Source organism: Schistocerca americana, chromosome 11 (genome assembly GCF_021461395.2).
Source record: "Schistocerca americana isolate TAMUIC-IGC-003095 chromosome 11, iqSchAmer2.1, whole genome shotgun sequence".
Classification (NCBI taxonomy): Eukaryota; Metazoa; Arthropoda; class Insecta; order Orthoptera; family Acrididae; genus Schistocerca; species Schistocerca americana.
The window spans coordinates 35,934,686-35,954,243 of NC_060129.1; the positions used below are offsets into that span (position 1 = coordinate 35,934,686).

General features: G+C 43.2%; 1 protein-coding gene across 4 annotated transcripts in view; it reads right to left on the minus strand.

Moving 5' to 3' along the window:
* Window positions 1-19,558, minus strand: part of LOC124554107 (zinc finger protein 493-like) — a 115,414-nt gene that overhangs the window by 25,629 nt on the left and 70,227 nt on the right. For all 4 annotated transcript variants that reach the window (XM_047128172.1, XM_047128174.1, XM_047128171.1 and 1 more), the window contains one exon: window positions 11,654-11,691. In XM_047128172.1, the coding sequence (XP_046984128.1) occupies window positions 11,654-11,691 (38 nt within the window). The remainder of the gene's footprint in view (window positions 1-11,653; window positions 11,692-19,558) is intronic.

Consider the following 19,558-nt stretch of genomic DNA (forward strand, 5'->3'; position numbering starts at 1 on the left):
AGACAAGATTGAGATGGTTGAAGATATCCGCCAAGAGTGAGCCTCTTGGACAGGATGCAGGAGAGCCCCGAAGGGGATGATGGGCATTGAAGTCGCCAAACAATAAAAACGGCTGGGGAAGCTGAACAATCAGGTGCATCATGTCAGCCCGACTAACAGCAGATGACAGAGTGTAGATGGTACAAACTGAAAAAGTAAAAGCAGAAAGAGTAACATGGACAGCTATTGCTTGGAGTGGGGTGGTCAATGGGATGGGATGGTAACAGACATCGTCCCGAACGAGCAACATGACCCCACCATGAGCTGGGATACCTTCCACAGGGGTGAGGTCATACCGCTCCGAGGTATAGTGGGTAAAGGCAATACGGTCAGTCGGGCGCAACTTGGTTTCCTGGAGACCAAGGACGAGCGGACAGTGCAGGCGGAGGAGCAGTTGTAATTCCTCCCGATTAGATCGAATACCTCTTATGTTCCTATGTAACAAGGCCATCGCTAGTCAAAAAGTTGGGGGAACGAGACTGGGGAAGCGCTGGTCACCTCGACGGCCGCGGAGGGCCAGGTTGTAAGGGAACAACGCTACAACCGGCGGGAGGCAGATCCGGTTCCATCGAGTCGTCGCCAGCTGCGGCCACTGTCCCTGGTTGTGTAGGAGGGGCAGCATCATTTGCCGATGAGAGGGCACCTGAGCGCCTGGCAGCAGAGCGTCCCGGCTAAACTGAGGACGGCCGGGAGCAGCGACTCACGGATGGAGCGTCAGACGAAACGCGCCGGGGTGGAGAGGGGGATAGAGACTTCTTCTTGGAGGCCTTCTTGGAAGGCTGAGGAGGCACAGGGATGGTGGGCTGGACCCGATGAAGGTCCTCACGCGCGGTGTTTGTTTTGGAACGCCGGACCTCGGAAGCTGGGGTCCAGAACGTTTCCCCGATGGACGCCTGAGAAGAGGATTGCTTCTCAGGTGGTGGGGGGAGAGGAGGAGGAGGAGGCAGGGGCCACAGGGGAGGAGGATTTGGAAGGGAGGGATTTGGAAGGGACGGATTCGGGAGGCGGAGGCAGAGCCCCCTGATGGGCGGAGGAGGCGGAAGGGGGACAGGATAGGGGTGAGGATACCGCGGAAGGAGTGGACACAACTGAGGCAAACGAAGTGGTCAATGGCACGGGATGGAGGCGGTCATACTTCTTCCTGGCCTCAGAATAAGAGAGCCGATCCAAAGTTTTGATTTCTTGTATCTTCTTCTCCTTCTGATATGCGGGGCAGGCTGAGGATCTACACGAGTGGACGCCAGGACAATTAATGCACCGAGATGCATGTATGTTCCTCACGAAGAGGACGTCCACAATCGCCACAAAGTGGCTCAGCCTCACACCGTGACGACATGTGCCCAAAGGGCAAACACCGGAAACAGCGCATAGGAGGCGGGACGTAAGGTCGCACGTCGCACCGGTAGCATATCACCTTTACCTTCTTCGGGAGAACATCCCCCTCGAAGGCGAGGATAAAGGCCCCGGTGTCGATGCGACGGTCTTTGGGGCCGCGCTGGACTCGCCGGACGAAATGCACGCCTCGGCGCTCCAGGTTGGCCCTGAGCTCCTCATCAGATTGTAGCAGGAGGTCACGATGAAAAATAACCCCCTGCGTCCGATTTAGTGCCAGATGTGGGACAATGGATACTGGGATGTCCCCTAGGCGGTCGCACGCCTGGAGCGCCGCTGACTGTGTGGTGGAGGTGATCTTGATAAGAACGGACCCTGAACGCATCTTGCTGAGAGCCTCGATTTCCCCGAAGATGTCCTCAATGTGCTGAACAAAGAACATTGGCTTGGAGGTGGCGAACGTCCCCCCATTGGTTCGAGAACAGACCAAATAGCAGGGGAAGTACTTCGCCCCAAGCCGGCGGGCCTGTCCCTCCTCCCAGGGACCGGCCAAGGGGGAAAGTGCAGGAGAACCAGAACTAGAAACAGTACCTTTCCTTTTGAAAGACTCGGCCGCAGAGCGACCTGATACGTGTTGACGTTTCATCTGTGAAACGTCCGCCCCGATACCACCCACTCCGACCAGGGGATCTCCCCATCGGCGCCACCCAGCCGCAGCAAGGGCCGCCTGGCAGGATGACCATTGCTGGGAGTCCTGATGCCCCAAGGAGACGGGCATCTACTCCTTGGCCGACGTGGGGAGTGTGCAGCTCAGGTATCGGCAGTACGATCCCTGTGTTGTCAGGGGGCTACAACCCAGAGGGTACATGACGACCCCACCACAAAGGGCTGGCTACCGTGCTGGATTTCTGGTGCCATGGAAAGTCCATCATGATCGCTGGTGCAGATGGAGACGCACTATGGGCGTAGCTTGGATAACCCATCAGGCGTTTAGGCCCAATTTGAGGAATAGTGGGTATGGTTACAACGCCAGTACAATGCTGAGTGCCAAGGTCTTAGTGCACTTAGGACCAGTGGTACACCACGTAAGGTGTCCTTCCCCAAAAGGCTCGTACTTCTGTAGAATTTTGAAAAATGGAGGTCAAACCTCAAGGGGGACCATAACATGGAAGGCCGAAACGGTTGAAACCCCTTTTAGTCGCCTCTTACGACAGGCAGGAATACCTCGGGCCTATTCTTACCCCGGACCCGCAGGGGGGTGGTACGCGCTTCGAAGATCCAAGGTCGTGAAGTACCGACATTGACCCAAATTATCCGGAGTGTCAGTGATATTAGGCATTGGGTATGCATCCGATACAGTTTTTTGATTCAGGGAACGATAATCACAACAAAAACGATATGCCTTGCCCCCATCAGGTGGATTTTTTACCCACTCTTATGACACGAGCGGACCAGGGACTACTACTGGTTTCTATTATCCCATCCCTAAGCTGTATTAATAAATTCTTCCATGACAGGCTGTACGCTTTTGGAACACGATATGGAAGTTTATGAACCGGTGCTTCATTCCCAGTGGGGATGTAATGCTGAACTAACGGTGTGGCGGGCAGTGGACCATTATAATTAAATAACTGTTTATGCTTCATCAAAAGGTTTTCCACGACTTCTCTGTCTTGACCTTTTAAGTGTGCTACTTTACCCCTCAGTGCGGGCCAGCTGACAGACTCTCCCGGCATCTTCCCCTATTATCTCCAGATTCGCTATTGCAGTACCCCGTGCTAATTGCACCTCATCAAGGCCAAAATTATTAATACTGACAGGCACAACCATCTCCCGCATGTAGGACATGCTACAGCACGTAAAACACTTCATTTTATCCAACAGCTCATTCTCAGACAAGGGTTCAACGACACACAACGAATTAACAGACACGCTAGCTCCAAGATCTGCCCAGATTATTTTCCCTGCACCCTTCAGTATAGTATCGCACGAGTTAACCCTAAGGGACCTTGTACGCAGTTTAGGTGGCCCACCCGATGTCTGGGCAGTTCCTGGCGACAGTAATGGTTTTTCGGCCACAGAACCTAGGTGAAATTGTATTCTGTCCAGTTCTACTGTACGCTGTGGGTTAACTTTTGCATGATGCACAACCAGGAAATCCAATCCCAGTATGACATCATAGCTGCTGCCAACAACTGGAAGAACTTTTACCTTCACCTGGAAGTTCCTCATTTCCACTCTGAAGTTTAACATCACTGATCCGAGTGACTCCACCTGTCCCCCACCCACTCCACTTAACGCCCAGCATGGTGGTTTTAATTATACTTTACTGAGTACACTTCTACTCGCCACAGATACCTGAGACCCGGTATCCAATAAAAATTTGCACTGTCTGCCCCTCACCATGCCGGTCAGAAAAGAATCTGCCACTGATTCTGCACTAGCATTAATCCCTACCGGGGGTGTTGCACAGTGGAAACACCACCCCCTACCCCATTTAACTGAGGGAGGTGAGGCCCACCTTGCGGTTTCCTATCATGTTTCTACCAGGACCCATTGCAATTACGCTCCCGATGACCCCAACGTCTGCATTTCCTGCACTGCACTTCCTTGCAATCGTGTCTAATGTGTCCCACCCAACCACATCTGAAACATTTTATTTCTGCATTAAATACTGCTTTCCTGGCTCGCGTGTTTGATACTGCTTCAACTTCCTCTAAAGCCACAGCAATTCCGACTGCCTCATTGAGAGTCTTAGGGAGCTCCATCCTAATCTTGCGGGAGGTTTCGGGTTGTATTCCCCACAAAAATGCGTCTAGTGCCCTCTGCTCAGCTTCCTGCTGAATGGCTTCATTAACCCTATCGGAATGCGTTAGCTCACAGGTTTTAACATTAATTTTTCGAATTCGATGTACAAAAGCTTCTATTGATTCCCCATTCCTTTGATACAATTGTTCCCGATAATATCTAGACGTATTTTTCCTCCGATACCTTTCCAGCAACCCTTTTTTGAATACTTCAATCCCTTAATTCTTCATGGCATGTAACGTATGCTCTGGCATCCCAGTTACTTTCAACTTAGCCACATGCATGAGTGTTTCTGCACCCCAAAATTTCCCAATTTAGCAGCCGTCCTGAGGTTCTCAAAAAAAAAAATCATAACATTCTCCCCAGCTTTTCCCGAGAAAGGGGTGACCAAAGACGCAGCGTAAGTGTCAAGAATTATTGCATTAACAGGAAACCGTTCTTTGCTCACTTCTTTAGACCGAACAAGCTCTATCTCTAATTCCGGCATTCGCTCCATTAGCTGCTGAATAGCCATCTCGGCTGACAGACTGCTCCGTCACTACCAGCTATCGAATGCAGACTACAGTAAGCCCAGAAAGAAGAACAGGAAGGGAAGACTGACTATGCCACAGGTTCAGACAAACCACCAAACGAAAAACTGGCACTTACCATGTTGCAGGAGTTGCTGATCCATTGTTGCCCTTCTCAGGTGCCACATATCCTCGTCGATTACCAGCCACAATTTCCTCAAAATCCAAGGAGAAGACCACTAGTGTCACCAATTCTAACAGGAGTGTGTGATGCACAGGTTGCCCGACTAAAGGCCGGTTCCCACTAGAGCGCGGCAGCGCGGCGTGCGGCAACGGCAGCGGCAAGCATTTTCCGCGTTGACGCGGCGGCTCGCGGAATTGGCGTTCCCATCTGGAAGCGGCAGACGTTAGCGGTAGCCAATGACAGACAGCCACTGAGGTACGGGGTGGGACCCACCGAAACGCGCGGTGCGTTTGATTAGCTATATCTTACACCTACATGAAGGAAAGACGAAGTTGGGTGAAGACATACCAATTTTTCATTTTCTGTACAATGTACTCTTTCACATATTTCATTATTCATGTTTTCTCATTTCACCATAAACAATTTCATGACTACCGTTCACGATTGTTCACTATCTCCTAGCACATTGAAACAATGTACGACAAAAGAGATTATTCAGATAGTTAAGCGAGACAAAAATTTAAAATGTGATACGGTAGCAGGTACACGAAAACAGTAAGAACACAAAGGCTAGGTGGAAGGGATGAAAGTGGAAGCCACCTGATAGAATTTCCCACAGAGCATAATGTAATCATCGCCAGCACCTTGCTTAAGAATCACGAAAGAATAATATATATTTGGAACAGTTTTCGAAACCAGATTTTAAATTGTAAGGCATTTCCTGGTGCAGACGCAAACCTGACTGAAGACTGTCAATAGCAAGAAAAGCGTTCTGAAAAAGAAAATTTGTTCACACCGAATATAAATGCTAATGGTTGGATACTATTTTACAAAGGTATTTGTGTGGAGTGCAGCCTCGTATGTAAGTGAAACGTGGACGATGAACACTTCTGTCAAGAAGACAATGGACGCTTTCAAAACGTGGTGATTCATAAGAATGCTGAACTTTAGATACGAGGATCGTGTGACTAAAGAAGAGGTACGGAATTAAATAGAGGAGGAAGAGGAAATTACGGTACAACTTTGACGACAATAGCGGTTAGTTGACAGGGCGTATTGTGGGGCGTCAAAGAGTGAGGACAAAGGGGTTGGGTGATAGTATTCTGATAATAATCATCTGTTCAAATACTATTCTACTATTTTATCTATTAATGTAAGCAGTGAATTTACTCTTCCATGCACTCCTTAAAACATTTAAACCAAAACTGAAATCAGCTGAACACCAAATCTTTCAACCACTGTCTGACAACTATTGGATTCACTTTCAACTTTCTATAACTATCACTGGCTAGCCACACACACATACAGATATAAGGAGAACAAAAATAAACGAACATTAGTTTTCAGCATATAATTCTGCAGGTTGGCAACATGTACATAAACAAACCAGACAGGAAGGGACATGAGGTGAACACACTGTAGTTACGACTTTAAATCAGAGTTTTCGGTAAAACGTCTACTGCTAGTGACAGAAGAAAAAAGAGCGAACATGAAAATGTGCTTATGTTCCATAATCTAAGTTTTAGTTCAACCTCCAGCATGTGAGCAGGTGAGGGGAAACGTATATGTCCGCCAAAAACTCAATTCACTGTAAGTAATCAGTCATTCACATAAAAAAAGATGTGAACTGTTTTATAATCTCCAAGTATCACAGATCAAAACAAAACTGAGTCATTCTAGATTCCACCGAAGATGCCTTAAAGTAAAAGGCGAAACGCGTCTTGAATCAGTAAAGTACACTGGATAAAGAAAAAAGAAAGGAAATAATCAGTAGCTCTACATATTTAGTAAATTACATCTTATGACATACCAGCAAATTAGTTTCGGTTTAACTTCTCATTCGACATGCTATTAATGCCATTTAAAAAAATTCATCTATCCCTTCTGAAAAACTGTAGTTACTTTCATATCTTGGTAGATAAACAGATTTAGGATATTTATCATGCGACGAAATACATGACTTTTCACAAGTTATCGTTTGCAAAAAAAAAAAAAAAAAAAAACAAAAAAAAAAACATTTCGATTTCTTGAACCGTTTACGAAATTTGCGGTTGATACAACCACATGGTTTACGACGAGCAGGACGAAGTACCGGTCGCGTCGCCGAGCAACCCGCGCGCGGTCACGGCATAGCCCGTCCGCCGACATATCAGACAATATCTCGAGAACGGTGATAGCTATCGATCTGCTCTCAGCTTTAAAAACAATTTCGATATGTTGACTAAATTTCATACGCAATAACGTATTACCTAAAATGAACTGTACGCAAAGTCCACGCAATGCGTTTTTACCTCTGCACACTCATTACAATTTCGTGTAAAGGTTTACGTAAATGCGATACAGCAAGTAACCACGACGAATAACGAAAAGAAATTCGGTCCTTTATCGAGAGAAGATATCAGGCTGTAACATGCCCAAGAATCAAATTTTTCTACCGAATAGTTTCCTTGGAATCGGATGATAAGTATTTCATAGCTGCCGCCGCGTCCGCGCCAGCGGTTCGGCGAAAGTTCGTGTGGCCCGGGAGTCCGTACCTGACGTCACGCTCAGCGCGTTCTGTGATTGGCGGCGCGCACCTGGAGCGCGGCACGCGGCAGCGGAAGCGGTTCGACATGGTCAAACCGCGACGCAGAGCCCGCCGCGCCTTGCCGCTGACGCCATTTCCATGGCAACCACGCCGCTGACGCGCCGTTTTGACGCGCGGCAGCCCTAGTGGGAACCGGCCTTAACACCACTTGTAATAGGACGATCGGAGCGGGTGATGTGGTCAGGGTTGTAGGGCATGGCTGGGTAGAAGAAGGTGGCTGTTTTTAGCAATCTTCCTATTTATTGTTGGTTCTTGCAATACATTTTCTGGTAGCTCAGCTCCACCACTCGTGTCGTGGTAGAGACATGCTGATGCACGCAGTCCGGGGAACGCGATGCCACACTGTCAGCAGCTGTGTAGGCGGTAGGAGGTCAGCGGCATGAGGCCCAACCCAGCTCACCCCACTGCAGACGCGGCGGCTAGCGACAGCGACCGAATGCCCAATCGGTCGAACCGAATGCCAGCGCCCACCTCTGATGCCCTTAAATAGTGCAGGCCGCTGCTGAATTCGCCAGTTACACAGCGGCATGTTTATTAGAAGGTTCTCGATGAGTTGGCTAACGCAACCGTGCCACACGCAGCCCACACCTGCAAGATTCTGATAATACTGCGTTCTGATGGCTGCTGCACACGTACACACATACCAACACTCATTTCAAAACTGCGTCACCTGCATAACGCATTGGCCAGCCTTCATCCATTGTTTGCCGTGAGGCTGGTGCATCGCGCACTGAAACACACTAAATCAAAATTTCGCACCGTATTTCCTAACAATAACTCCCTTGTCCTCTACACATGGGAGGAAGGCACCGTTATAGTTGGTGGGGCTTGAAATCTCTCTAAAATAGCTGTCCGAGGTGTTGGAGATATCATGGGAGTTGACATCATGGTCATACCAGGAATTTGGGAATCAAGTTTGGCCCCAGAGAGCCAATGAATGTTTCTCCACACAACAGAAGATGGAGCGAAACTTAAAATACCTAATAAACAACATCCAGGTAGGTTTTTCAGTATCCCAAAACATGTGACAACACTGCACACACCTCTCTTCATAATGAATATAACTCACCATCACAGGACGTGCTCCAGTGAAACACGTCGCTGCATGCCTCAGTCTACCAGGGACCAGGACATGCTAAAGTCAACTTGAAGTACATGGCATGGACCATTCTGCAGCAGTAAGGATAAGTTTTGGAAGATACTTTACCTGGTCATCACAGCTGTGTAAAGGGGGATGAGTAAAGCCTCCAGTTGGCCTTAGAAAGCTGCTAATTGGCTTTGCACTCAGGTGGGGTGAGAGTCTGAATAGACAGCACACAAAGTGATCATTTGAGTATGTGTCAGAGGGAATGGGCCATTCGAGATGACGGGCAAGCTGGACAGTGCAGAACAAGAGGTCTAAATGGTAATAAATGTGCATGGAATCTGAAAGGAACATGGCTGTTTCACTGGTATGAGAGAGGATTCAGGACGTCAGCTAAGACGAAACCTCTTTGACAGGTTCTCCTAGAGCCCCAAAGCAGATGGTGGGCATTAAACTAACCAAGCAGTAAAAAGGAGTGAGGGAGCTGACCAATGAGCTGGACCAAGTCCAACTTGGTAACACCAAATCACGGAGGAGTGTAGATGTTACAAAAGAGAAAAGGTGAAATGGGGAAATGGGGAACAAAAGTGCAGACTGCCATAGCTAGCAGTCAAGTGTTCGATGAGATCGATGACCAACATTGCTCCCCCATGAGGTGGAATGCTGTCTGTGGGGGAAAGGTGAAAGTGGACCAGAAGAAACCTGACAGGTCAAAGGGGTTGTGAGGACAATTTTTATTCTTGGAAGCAGAAAAAAGCAGACACTGCAATTCCAAGAACAGCTGTAATCCCTTTTGGCTCAATCTAATGCCACAAATGTTCCATTGGAGAAGTCATAATGAGGATTGGGGAGGAGGGAACAAATGAAGGTTAGTCACCTTGGTATCTGCTGAGTGCCCATCTTCAAAAATTCACTGCTACAGGGGCAGAGGCTGGAGAATCCTGTTCCACGAGATCTACAAACATACTGGCATTCTCCCTGAGCCATCCTGTGAATTCCATGGCAGAAAACTGGTAGGCAGCGGGCACCAGCAAAATGGAGGTCAGGCAGGTGAGGGTATATGTGCCAACACCACTGAAGAGGATCTCTTAGTCAAGGAAGGTGAAGACTGGATGTGTTTGTATGATTTCTTAGAACTTTCTAGTTGCCAGATAAATGTTTTTTAGCTGTACAAAGTCTTTGTGGGAGTATTGCTTTTGTCCTTTCAGATTGACAGTTGTGGAACAGGTTATTTTATCACCAGGGCAAAGATCAGATGGCTTGTTGCGCAGCTGTGGGAGGAGATGGGGATGCTACTGTGACCTGGGTGACTTCACTACTGCAATACTGAAATTGTGGTCGCAAGTCTGGGTGGGCAAATCCTCCATTATGCATAGCATAGCAAAAACGGTACTGTAAATGCGAATCATAAAATTCACAGATTTTGACTAGCTAACAAGTGTGAGTGACAAAGTGGAGTTTGATCTCATTCACTCAGATCTCTTATATGGCTCACTCGTTAAGACACATGGGAAATTCATGGGATTACAATTGATACAGCAGAGAGGAGGAGGAAATTACTACCCTCGTGAGCATCTTTGCCAAGAGTAACACATTTGGCCATGTTTCGACAGGATACGTGTTTTATTATAATGTTGACACTTGTAGGAACTCGTCTGGTTTGGAATGTAAGGTTGGACCGTGATGACTTCATAGCCTGCCTTAATCTTTGAGGCAAACAATACTCGAGCAAACTGTAGAAAAAGAATGCATGTGGGCATTAAGTTTGCATCCATCTTTTTCATTACTCAATGGGCTGCAGTGATGCCATGATGAGAGATATGACTGTGGACTTCTCCCTCGGTGAGGCCATCAAGCATCAGAATGTAAAGAACACCATGTGAAGAGTTCAGTGTAAGATGGTTCTCCACACGAACAGGATAGCTCTGGATATGTGATGCTGTAAGCAGTTGAGCTTGAGAATCACAATACGTCTACAGAAGCAAAGTTGCATTACATACATGAGAATAGGATTTCACAGGGCCTACAACTGCAACACCACCTTTCACAATAATGCACACATTAACTGTAGCAAAGGACGGACGACCTGCAGTACATGATACCGTGAGGAACCGAGGTGTGGTTAGGAGGGTCTTCAAATCTTTAGCCTCATTCTGTTTATGTTTAGTAGACACGCACTAAGATGGTGAGCCACTGCAAAAAAAGAAAAGAAAATATCACCATGATTGCCAACATCTACAATGGCACGCTCCTTCCAACTGGGGGGCACACTCAGAGGGGGGATTCACCCACCGTAAATGACTGTTCACACCTCAGGTCACACCTCCCAAACTCCTGAGAGAGGGACCAACTGGGATTTGGGAAGGTAACAGCTTAGGCAGTTACCCCTCTCTAGGCATGGACTGTTTCAGAGTGTATGTGCGAACCCTACCTGTTGACCAGGAGCTGGGAATTATGCATTACCTTGTCACCTGTAATGTGTGTCATGAATGGGCCAGCCTTCAGGAACACACCGGGATGAAGGAGAAACAAAGAGAATGAGGATTCACTAGTTAAGTCTTCACAACCTTACTGAAAGTGGCACCAGATACATAAGATTCTTCTTGATGGTGGCCTGTACACTGTCACCACTATGAGCTTGTGTGCTTCCTGAGCACCAGTGTGGCACAGCATTGAAAGAGCTGTTCAACACTATATTCACTAATCGGGAAGGCCAGGAATCAGCTCCAATTTTTGGATATATACCCACTCACCCTTCCTTCTTACTTTTCGATTGCAGTATATTAGCTTGTGCTCATCAAGATGAATCTATTGAATTTCAGTGATTTTCATGCAACATTCCACATTCAGCCCAATACAGGTGCTGACATTCCACCTGAACTTTTGTTTTCCTGTATGGATATTAGACATTCGTTCTACATATTTAGGAACAGTGACATAATGGTTGTTGCAGAGAATAGCATTACTGACCATACTGCCTTGTAATGTTGTTGCTTATCAGTAATACTGAATAATTACAGTAGTGCATTTTATATCTGAAGTACTATCACAATAAATAAATAAAAATTTATATTACTCAAAAAGTTCTGCAATGAATTATGAAAACTTACCTTGCACTATCATATGTGTATCTTGTTGAGGTTTCCACCTGAAACATTTCAAGAAATGTAAAGTGATTTACAAATGATGAGACAGTAAATAAATACCATTATACTAACACCCACCAACATGTGATTGGTCCACAAAATGCTGTAAGTGAGGCTTGAAAATATCATTAGAGGAGCATGATAAAGTGTTGCAGTTACTGAAACAGAATGGTAGTAAGAATTCATTCTTCATTTTCTCCCTTTGTCTTCAGTACTGTATATAACAATACAAGCCAGTAATTGAGTTGTAATCATACTTCCTCCAACACTTCACAAAGAAAAGTGACCAAAAAATCTTTAATCTGCCATGCACTTGCACCTTGGGTGAAATTTTCGTTTACTTTTTCGTATTACGAAAACTGCCATTCACTGACAGTTTAATCGATCATCAGAAGTGACACATTTGATCCTTTGTGCTCTGGGCAGCCCAGACCAACTTTTAGAGGTGAGGAGTGACTTCTAAACCCAACCTTAAGTTCACATCCAAAACTACATACAGGCTTTGACGATTAAATATAGAAACATTAATAAATATTGGCAAGCTCTAAATACTTTCAGGCATTGTAAATGGACAAGTTAAAGTTGGCACAACAAAGTAGTACATTCACAGATGAAGAAATACCACGTTCAGAGAACTGTAGATTCTTTGCAGAGAACACAGCGAAAAAATTCATGAAACTAGTCCAGGACTGTATTCATAAATGGCAAATCTATGTTGCAATTGGTACCAAATTTTTCCATTACCTCCAGAAAGACTCTCTCTGCAATAATTTAATATGTAAATGAGAGGTACACAATCATCAATTTTATTAAATTTATCCTCAAACTGGTACAGAATGGAGGTGAGAACATTTTCTGCCTAAACTGCTATTAAACGTAGTTATTCACAACTGGAATTACGACTTATGCCATTCTCAAGTGAGAGCTTACTATGAACCAAGTCAAAGCCATTAAATGTAACATCTGGCGCATGGGGAGTGGAAATCAAGATGTGCAGTATGACATGACTTTGATGGAAATTATTACATGAAGTACTACTATTGTATAGAAATACAGATGACAAAGACACTTGTCTTATAATGACTATGGAATTTGTAAACATAGTTGACACAAAGAAAGTGTTCTCAAACTGAATTACAAAGCATTCCTATGTCACACTGAGCTATTACTTGAGAATTGTACAACTGCCAAATTAACAATTTTGAATAAATACATTCTGTAACAGTCCAGGGAGAAATTTTTTCATTTATAAACGTCTGCCTCACTGTGGATGTAATAAAAAAGGAAAAATGATAAAAATGACATTTAGCAAAATTGTTAGCAGCGAACACCCCCCACCCCCACATACACCACCAAAAAGATATGAAGTCAACAATAACATGATTTGGGAATATCAGATAGCTTATGTGCCAATAGCAAAGCACAATTCCAAAAATATGATTAATTTCAGAGTCAGACCTGTTGACATTGACCATTACCACTGAATAATAAAAGTAAGATTCCCGGCCTAGAATAACTGATAACTATGTTCACAGAAGATTCAAAGAAATTCCATGAAAATTCAAGTAGGAAGCAAAAGCAGAAATTCTAAAATGCAAGATATATCAGAGATAGCTTAGGACAGCAAGGTCCTATGAAGGGCAAAATGATAAGACTAAAGGAGCAGAATACTATTGGAATACATTTGTAAAATTTTAGAAGCAGGACTGCTTTTATTCAATATTCTTAAAGAATCTGAAATACAGAGGACAACACGAGTCCTATTAAAAGAACTTCAGTCTCATTTGAGATATGAACAGACTTTAGCTAAGGCAATGGACTAACACCATTCTTCTTTCAGACCATACTTTAACAAGTGAACACTGAGCAGATGAAGCAGTTGTCAGAATCTAATACCAGAAGTCAAATACTACTTAGAAAATGGATAATGTCAAAATTGTCTGTTCAAATTTTGTAGATAACTTAGCAATACTGACAGTGTAGAGAAAGCACAAAACAGATAGGAAGAGAAACAGTAGGAAAATCATTACTACTCATCTCCTCTGATAAGAAGCGGTGAAGCAGTAATGGCTAACAAGACTGAAACATCCCAATCAAATACGAAGTATGGGAGTAACAGGGGAAGACAAATTTAAGTATCTAGAAGAAGTCATGTAGCCAAAACTCCAACTTGCAAGGCAGTCATTTGGCCAGAATACACATCTGTTTCACAAATACTAATTTTAGAATCAACAAAAGATAGTGAAAATTACCATAAAAGAAAAGACATTTGGAAACAGAACACCAGCAAAAACATTTAAATTCATAAGCAATACAGAAGTATAGACAAATATGTAGGAAAATAACTGGAGACAAAATTTGGCAAAGAAGGCTAATGAGTCTTAGCATACTGAAAAGAAAAACTGTGCAGCAGTACTAAAAACATAAAAAAATAACTCATTGGCTTACAGAAGTGCACAAAGAACTATAAGGAACTTGTATAAATAAGCAAGAAATTGAATCAAACCAAATACAGAAACAGAATTGAGTTGATAAATTCTCCGTAGCAAAATAGTTCCAAGAAGACAAGATAGTAACTGGACATCAGGTGTGTGGAAAGAAAGAAAAGAAAGAAAGAAAGAAAGAAGTGTACAGATGAAGTAGTAGCATAAAGAAATGTAAAACCTTAGCTGGCCTGTATTGGAGCAGGACAAAAAAATATTATTTTTGTTCCACTCTTGCAATACCTTACCAGGAAAGCATAGTGATGGTGTATGTATTGCAAACAAATTATAGCAAGGAGGTCAAAGAGTCTCTGCAAATATGCTGACAACAGTATGCGGAGTATTTTGTTAAGCTACAGCAGTGCTCATAAATATTTTTGAGTTTCATTGTTATGCTGTCAGTACTGCTTGCAAGCAGTCACAAAAGAAAAACACATGGAAGTGTCACTCCATCAAGAGCTTCATGCTGCTGTGGTTTTGTATCTGGTGAACGAACAAGATGGTACAGCAACAATGTAAGTATATATTCCTTTAGCTGAAAATTACATAACTTGCCTTGATGGTATGGTATTCATTAACTACTATTTCTCACACATTCACTACGTGATTGTTTACTTGTAGAGAATTAGAAGCATACCAAAACAGAACACTTGCTTGATTTGAGACAAGCTGTTTTGCTTGTCTTGAAGGCTGGGAGGTAGCAGTCTAGTACTGCTATACAATATGGCATATCACAACCACTAACAAGTGTGCACAGTCAATGGCAAGAACAGGAAATAATCAATGAACCAAGGTCAGGTCATGCTTGAAGAAGAGCGAGGAAGGAGGACAGAAATATTTGTAAGCAATCAGCTGCTGCACCACAAGAAACAGCACCATATTAGGCATGATCTCAAGCAACATCATGAACTATGCTGACAAGTCTACTGTAAAAAGTCACATAATAACAAGTGATCTACCTGATAAATGACATAAACCCACTCAAATTCAAAAATTAGGGACAGGATAGAGTTTGGAGGGAAAACTCGAACTTAGAATGCCAAAGACAGGTCTAACGTGGGGATGTTTCCAGTACAGTCCCATTTTAGAAAATAGTATGATTCCATGTAGAAGAAAGAATATGTCAAATAATTGGATACTTCAGTAGGTCAATGATTCTAAACACACCTCTGCCTATTTTCAAAACAATTCTTTTCAGACCAAAAACAAACTTTTTGGGTGCATAAGCCAAAGCCTGGATCTAAATCCAGCTGAATGCCTCTGATATGCACTGAATTGATGTGTTCATGATAGAAGAACAAGAATCAGTTTGCTGGTATCTTATTGAACCTATGGTCAGAACTCCCAATTGACGAATTACAAAAGCTTGTGGATTCAATGCCAAATTGATGTGCAGCTGTGATCAAAGACCATGTGTATGCACCAAATAGTTATTTGTTCTTCAGATCCCAAAATAGTTTTATTCTTATACAGTGAGACCTACAAATTACTTTTCAGTCAAAAGAATTACATCTCTCTTGATGTAACGTAACCTTATTTAAACAATATGTAGACTTGTACTTAATAGATTACAATTTCATATTTTTCAATTACTCATGGCAGTTTTTTCTATTATACACTTATGTTTATGTAAGTGAAACTAATGCTTTCTATAAAACATTAAGTGTTACTGTAGTAGAACTGTATTTAGACCCATGGTGAGATGAAATGAGCAAATAGTAAACAACAGTGGCAGAGTACAAATAGTTTTGTTCTGCAGATCACTATACACAATCTGATGACTCTCTGGACAGCAGCAACAATCCTTGAGTACATTGTTTTATGTGAGCTCATCAGATCAAATCAAAATGCATTCAAATAAAATAACTACCATATTTTACAGACTAAAGTGCACTTTAATTTTCAAGCAATTTTTAAGAAAAGTACATTTTTACCACTCTTATCAACAAATTGCAAAGTCAGCCTACAAATTTCTCAGTTTATAAAACCAAAACGACCTTTAAAATCACTGAAATTCAATATCTGGACTTCCTCTTTTCTCCACATCATTGTCCTCTTTATATGTAAGATGGTCTTCACTACTACTGAGAGCATTACTTATGCCATCCTTCATGAAAGATTTAACTGTGATATTTTCTCTCACCCTAGATCACAAGAGCTTTATTGACTGAAACACTTATTTGTTTGTAGATCATTATAAGACCCCCTTTGTCATGATTTCATGTTGAGCTTAATCCATCATCCATTTGTTCCAATCCTCTTCCATATATACCTTAAATACACTGAAGTGGCACTGAAACTGGTCTAAGCCATCGTATTCAAAGACAGAGACATGTAAACAAAGAGAATGTGACACTGCAGTCCGCAATACCTATATACGACAAGGGTCTCAACCACCTGTTTCTGCTGCGACAACGGCAGGTAATTAAGATTTAATTAAGTCTGAATGTGTTACAGCCAGAGCATGAGCGATGAGGCATAGAATTTCTGAGGTAGCAATGAAGTAGGGATCTTCTCATGTGACGATTTCAAAAGTGTACAGTGAATATCAGTAATCCAGTAAAACAAAAAATTTCTTACATCGCTGTGGTCGGAAAAAGATACTGCAAGAATGGGGCCAACAACAACTGAAGAGAATCATTCAATGTCACAGAAGTGCAATCCTGCAAATTTCGGTAGGTTTCAATGCTGGGCCATCAAAAACTATTAGCATGCAAACCATTCAACAAAACATCACTGATATGGGCTTTTGGAGCCAAAGGTCCACTTGTGCACCTTTGATGACTGCACAACACAAAGTATTACACCTCACCTGCAACTGTCAATACCGACAATGGACTGTTGATGACTGGAAACATGTTGACTGGTCAGACAAATCTAATTTCAAATTGTATTGAGTGGATGGAAGTGTATAGGTATGGAGACAGCTTCGTGAATCCATGGACCCTGCTTGTCAGCAGGGTACTGTTCAACCTGGTGTTGAATCTGTAGTGGTTGTGTGGGGTGTGTGCCGTAATTGTATGGGACCCCTGATACATCTAGATATGACTAACAAGTGATATGTACATAAGCGTCCTGTGATCAGCTGCATCCATTCATGTCCATTGTGCATTCCAACAGAATTGGGCAATTCCAGCAGGACAATGCGACAACCCACACATCCACAACTGCTACAGAGTGGCTCCACGAACACTTCTGAGAATCACTTCTGCTAGCCTCCTAATTCCCCCAACATTAACATTATTCAGCGTATCTGGGGTGCCTTGCAATGTGCTGTTCAGAAAAGATCTCCGCTCCCTTGTACTCTTGGATTTATGGTCAGCCCTGCAAGATTCATGGTGTCAATTCCCCCTCCCTCACTCCCCCTCCAGCACTACTTCAGACATTAGTTGAGTCCATGGCATGTCATGTTGTGGCACTTCTGCATGCTTACTGGGGTCCTACATGATATTACACAGGTATACTAGCTTCTTTGGCTCTTCAGTGTAGTATCAACATCAAGAAGTTGCAATTGTGAAGTAAGTCCTCCAGCAATAACAGCAAGATTTGTATTTAACTGTCTCAATTTCTCTTTCACAGAATTTTACAAATGACTACTCAAGTGATCTAGCACAAGAAGAGAACTCTTCTTCAATGAAGTGCCTTCCCTTCACTCCAACACACCGTTAATCCATAATTTTGTACCAGCCTCATCCATCCAACCCTTGTCATGTATGTAAACACCTGGGAGTATTTCAGAAGGTTCTGACATTGGATAAAACTTGAAAATGATCACTGGATTTAGTTCAGTACCTTCAACACAACATGAAAGAACAATAGTGTACTGCATTTCTAATGTTCACTTGTTTTTATGGTTACTGTTTTAGCACCTTTCATGGCAACAATATTGTTACTTGGCACATCAAGTCCATCATATTCACTATTTAGCTTAGTTCCACAATGATTTTCTTTCAATGTTGTATAATAGTGTGATAAAAAATGAAATGTCGTGTGACGAGGGCCTCCCGTCGGGTGGACTGCTCGTCTGGTGCAAGTCTTTCGATTTGACACCACTTTGGCAACTTGCGTGTTGATGAGGATGAAATGATTAGGACAACACGACACCCAGTCCCTGAGCAGAGAAAATTTCCGACCCAGCCAGGAATCGAACCCGTGATGGACTGATAATACTCTCTCTTCACACTCTTATGGCATTTTATATGACGTTTTGGTCTTGGTTCGCACGCAAAGTCCATGATACTTCATAAACCTGTAGCACCAAACATTTTCACCCTTAATATTGGTTAAGCTCCACTGTAGCACTAGCTTACAAGCATATATTTGAGTCATTTTTGTAGCAAATCCAGTACCATTTAGATGGTGTGCTTCAATCCATTTCAATATATTATCATCTAGTTTTGACGATTTTGTATTCAGTCCTCTTTTCTCACATTTGGCCTTCGTGTTCTGCAGTTCTTATTTACTAGCACACCAATAGCGAATTGTTTTTTCTCTGTTGGTGGAGGAATGAAATGCTCCTCAGCTGCTGTGTTTCCACATTCTTCTGCATATGCTAATACTTTCTATTTATAGTCCATATCATATGAATACATTATTTTTTCCATTGTGGAACTAGCTACAAAAGAAAATATTCTTCTGTTACCAATAACACAAATCACTTTCAGTTCAAGTTCACTGGCACTGTAGACTTCAATTATGCATCACAGGCTAGACAGCATTCTGGGTTTGTGATTGCAGGGCAGGAGGGAGACTGTCAGCAAGTTTGTAAATCCCTGTAACTCAAGTTTCTTGCATCGGTGCACTGCTGCTGCTAATTGAATCCAATAGATTTCCTTTTTTTTGTCATCAGTCTACTGGCTGGTTGATGCGGCCTGCCACGAATTCCTTTCCTGTGCTAACCTCTTCATCTCAGAGTAGCACTTGCAACCTACGTCCTCAATTATTTGCTTGACGTATTCCAATCTGTCTTCCTCTACAGTTTTTGCCCTCTACAGCTCCCTCTAGTACCATGGAAGTCATTCCCTCACGTCTTGGCAGATGTCCTATCATCCTGTCCCTTCTCCTTATCAGTGTTTTCCACATATTCCTTTCCGCTCCGATTCTGCGTAGAACCTCTTCATTCCTTACCTTATCAGTCCAACCTAATTTTCAACATACATCTATAAGCACCACATCTCAAATGCTTCGATTCTCTTCTGTTCCGGTTTTCCCACTGTCCATGTTTCACTACCATACATAGATTTCCTGCGGCATTGAATATATGGCCATTATTGGGCAACCACGAATTTTGACTCAAATGAATTTTATAATCCCTAATATATGATATCAAGTCTTTGTAAGCAGTGCTGGAAATTAATTTGAACAAAAAGTAACTGAAAATTTGTCA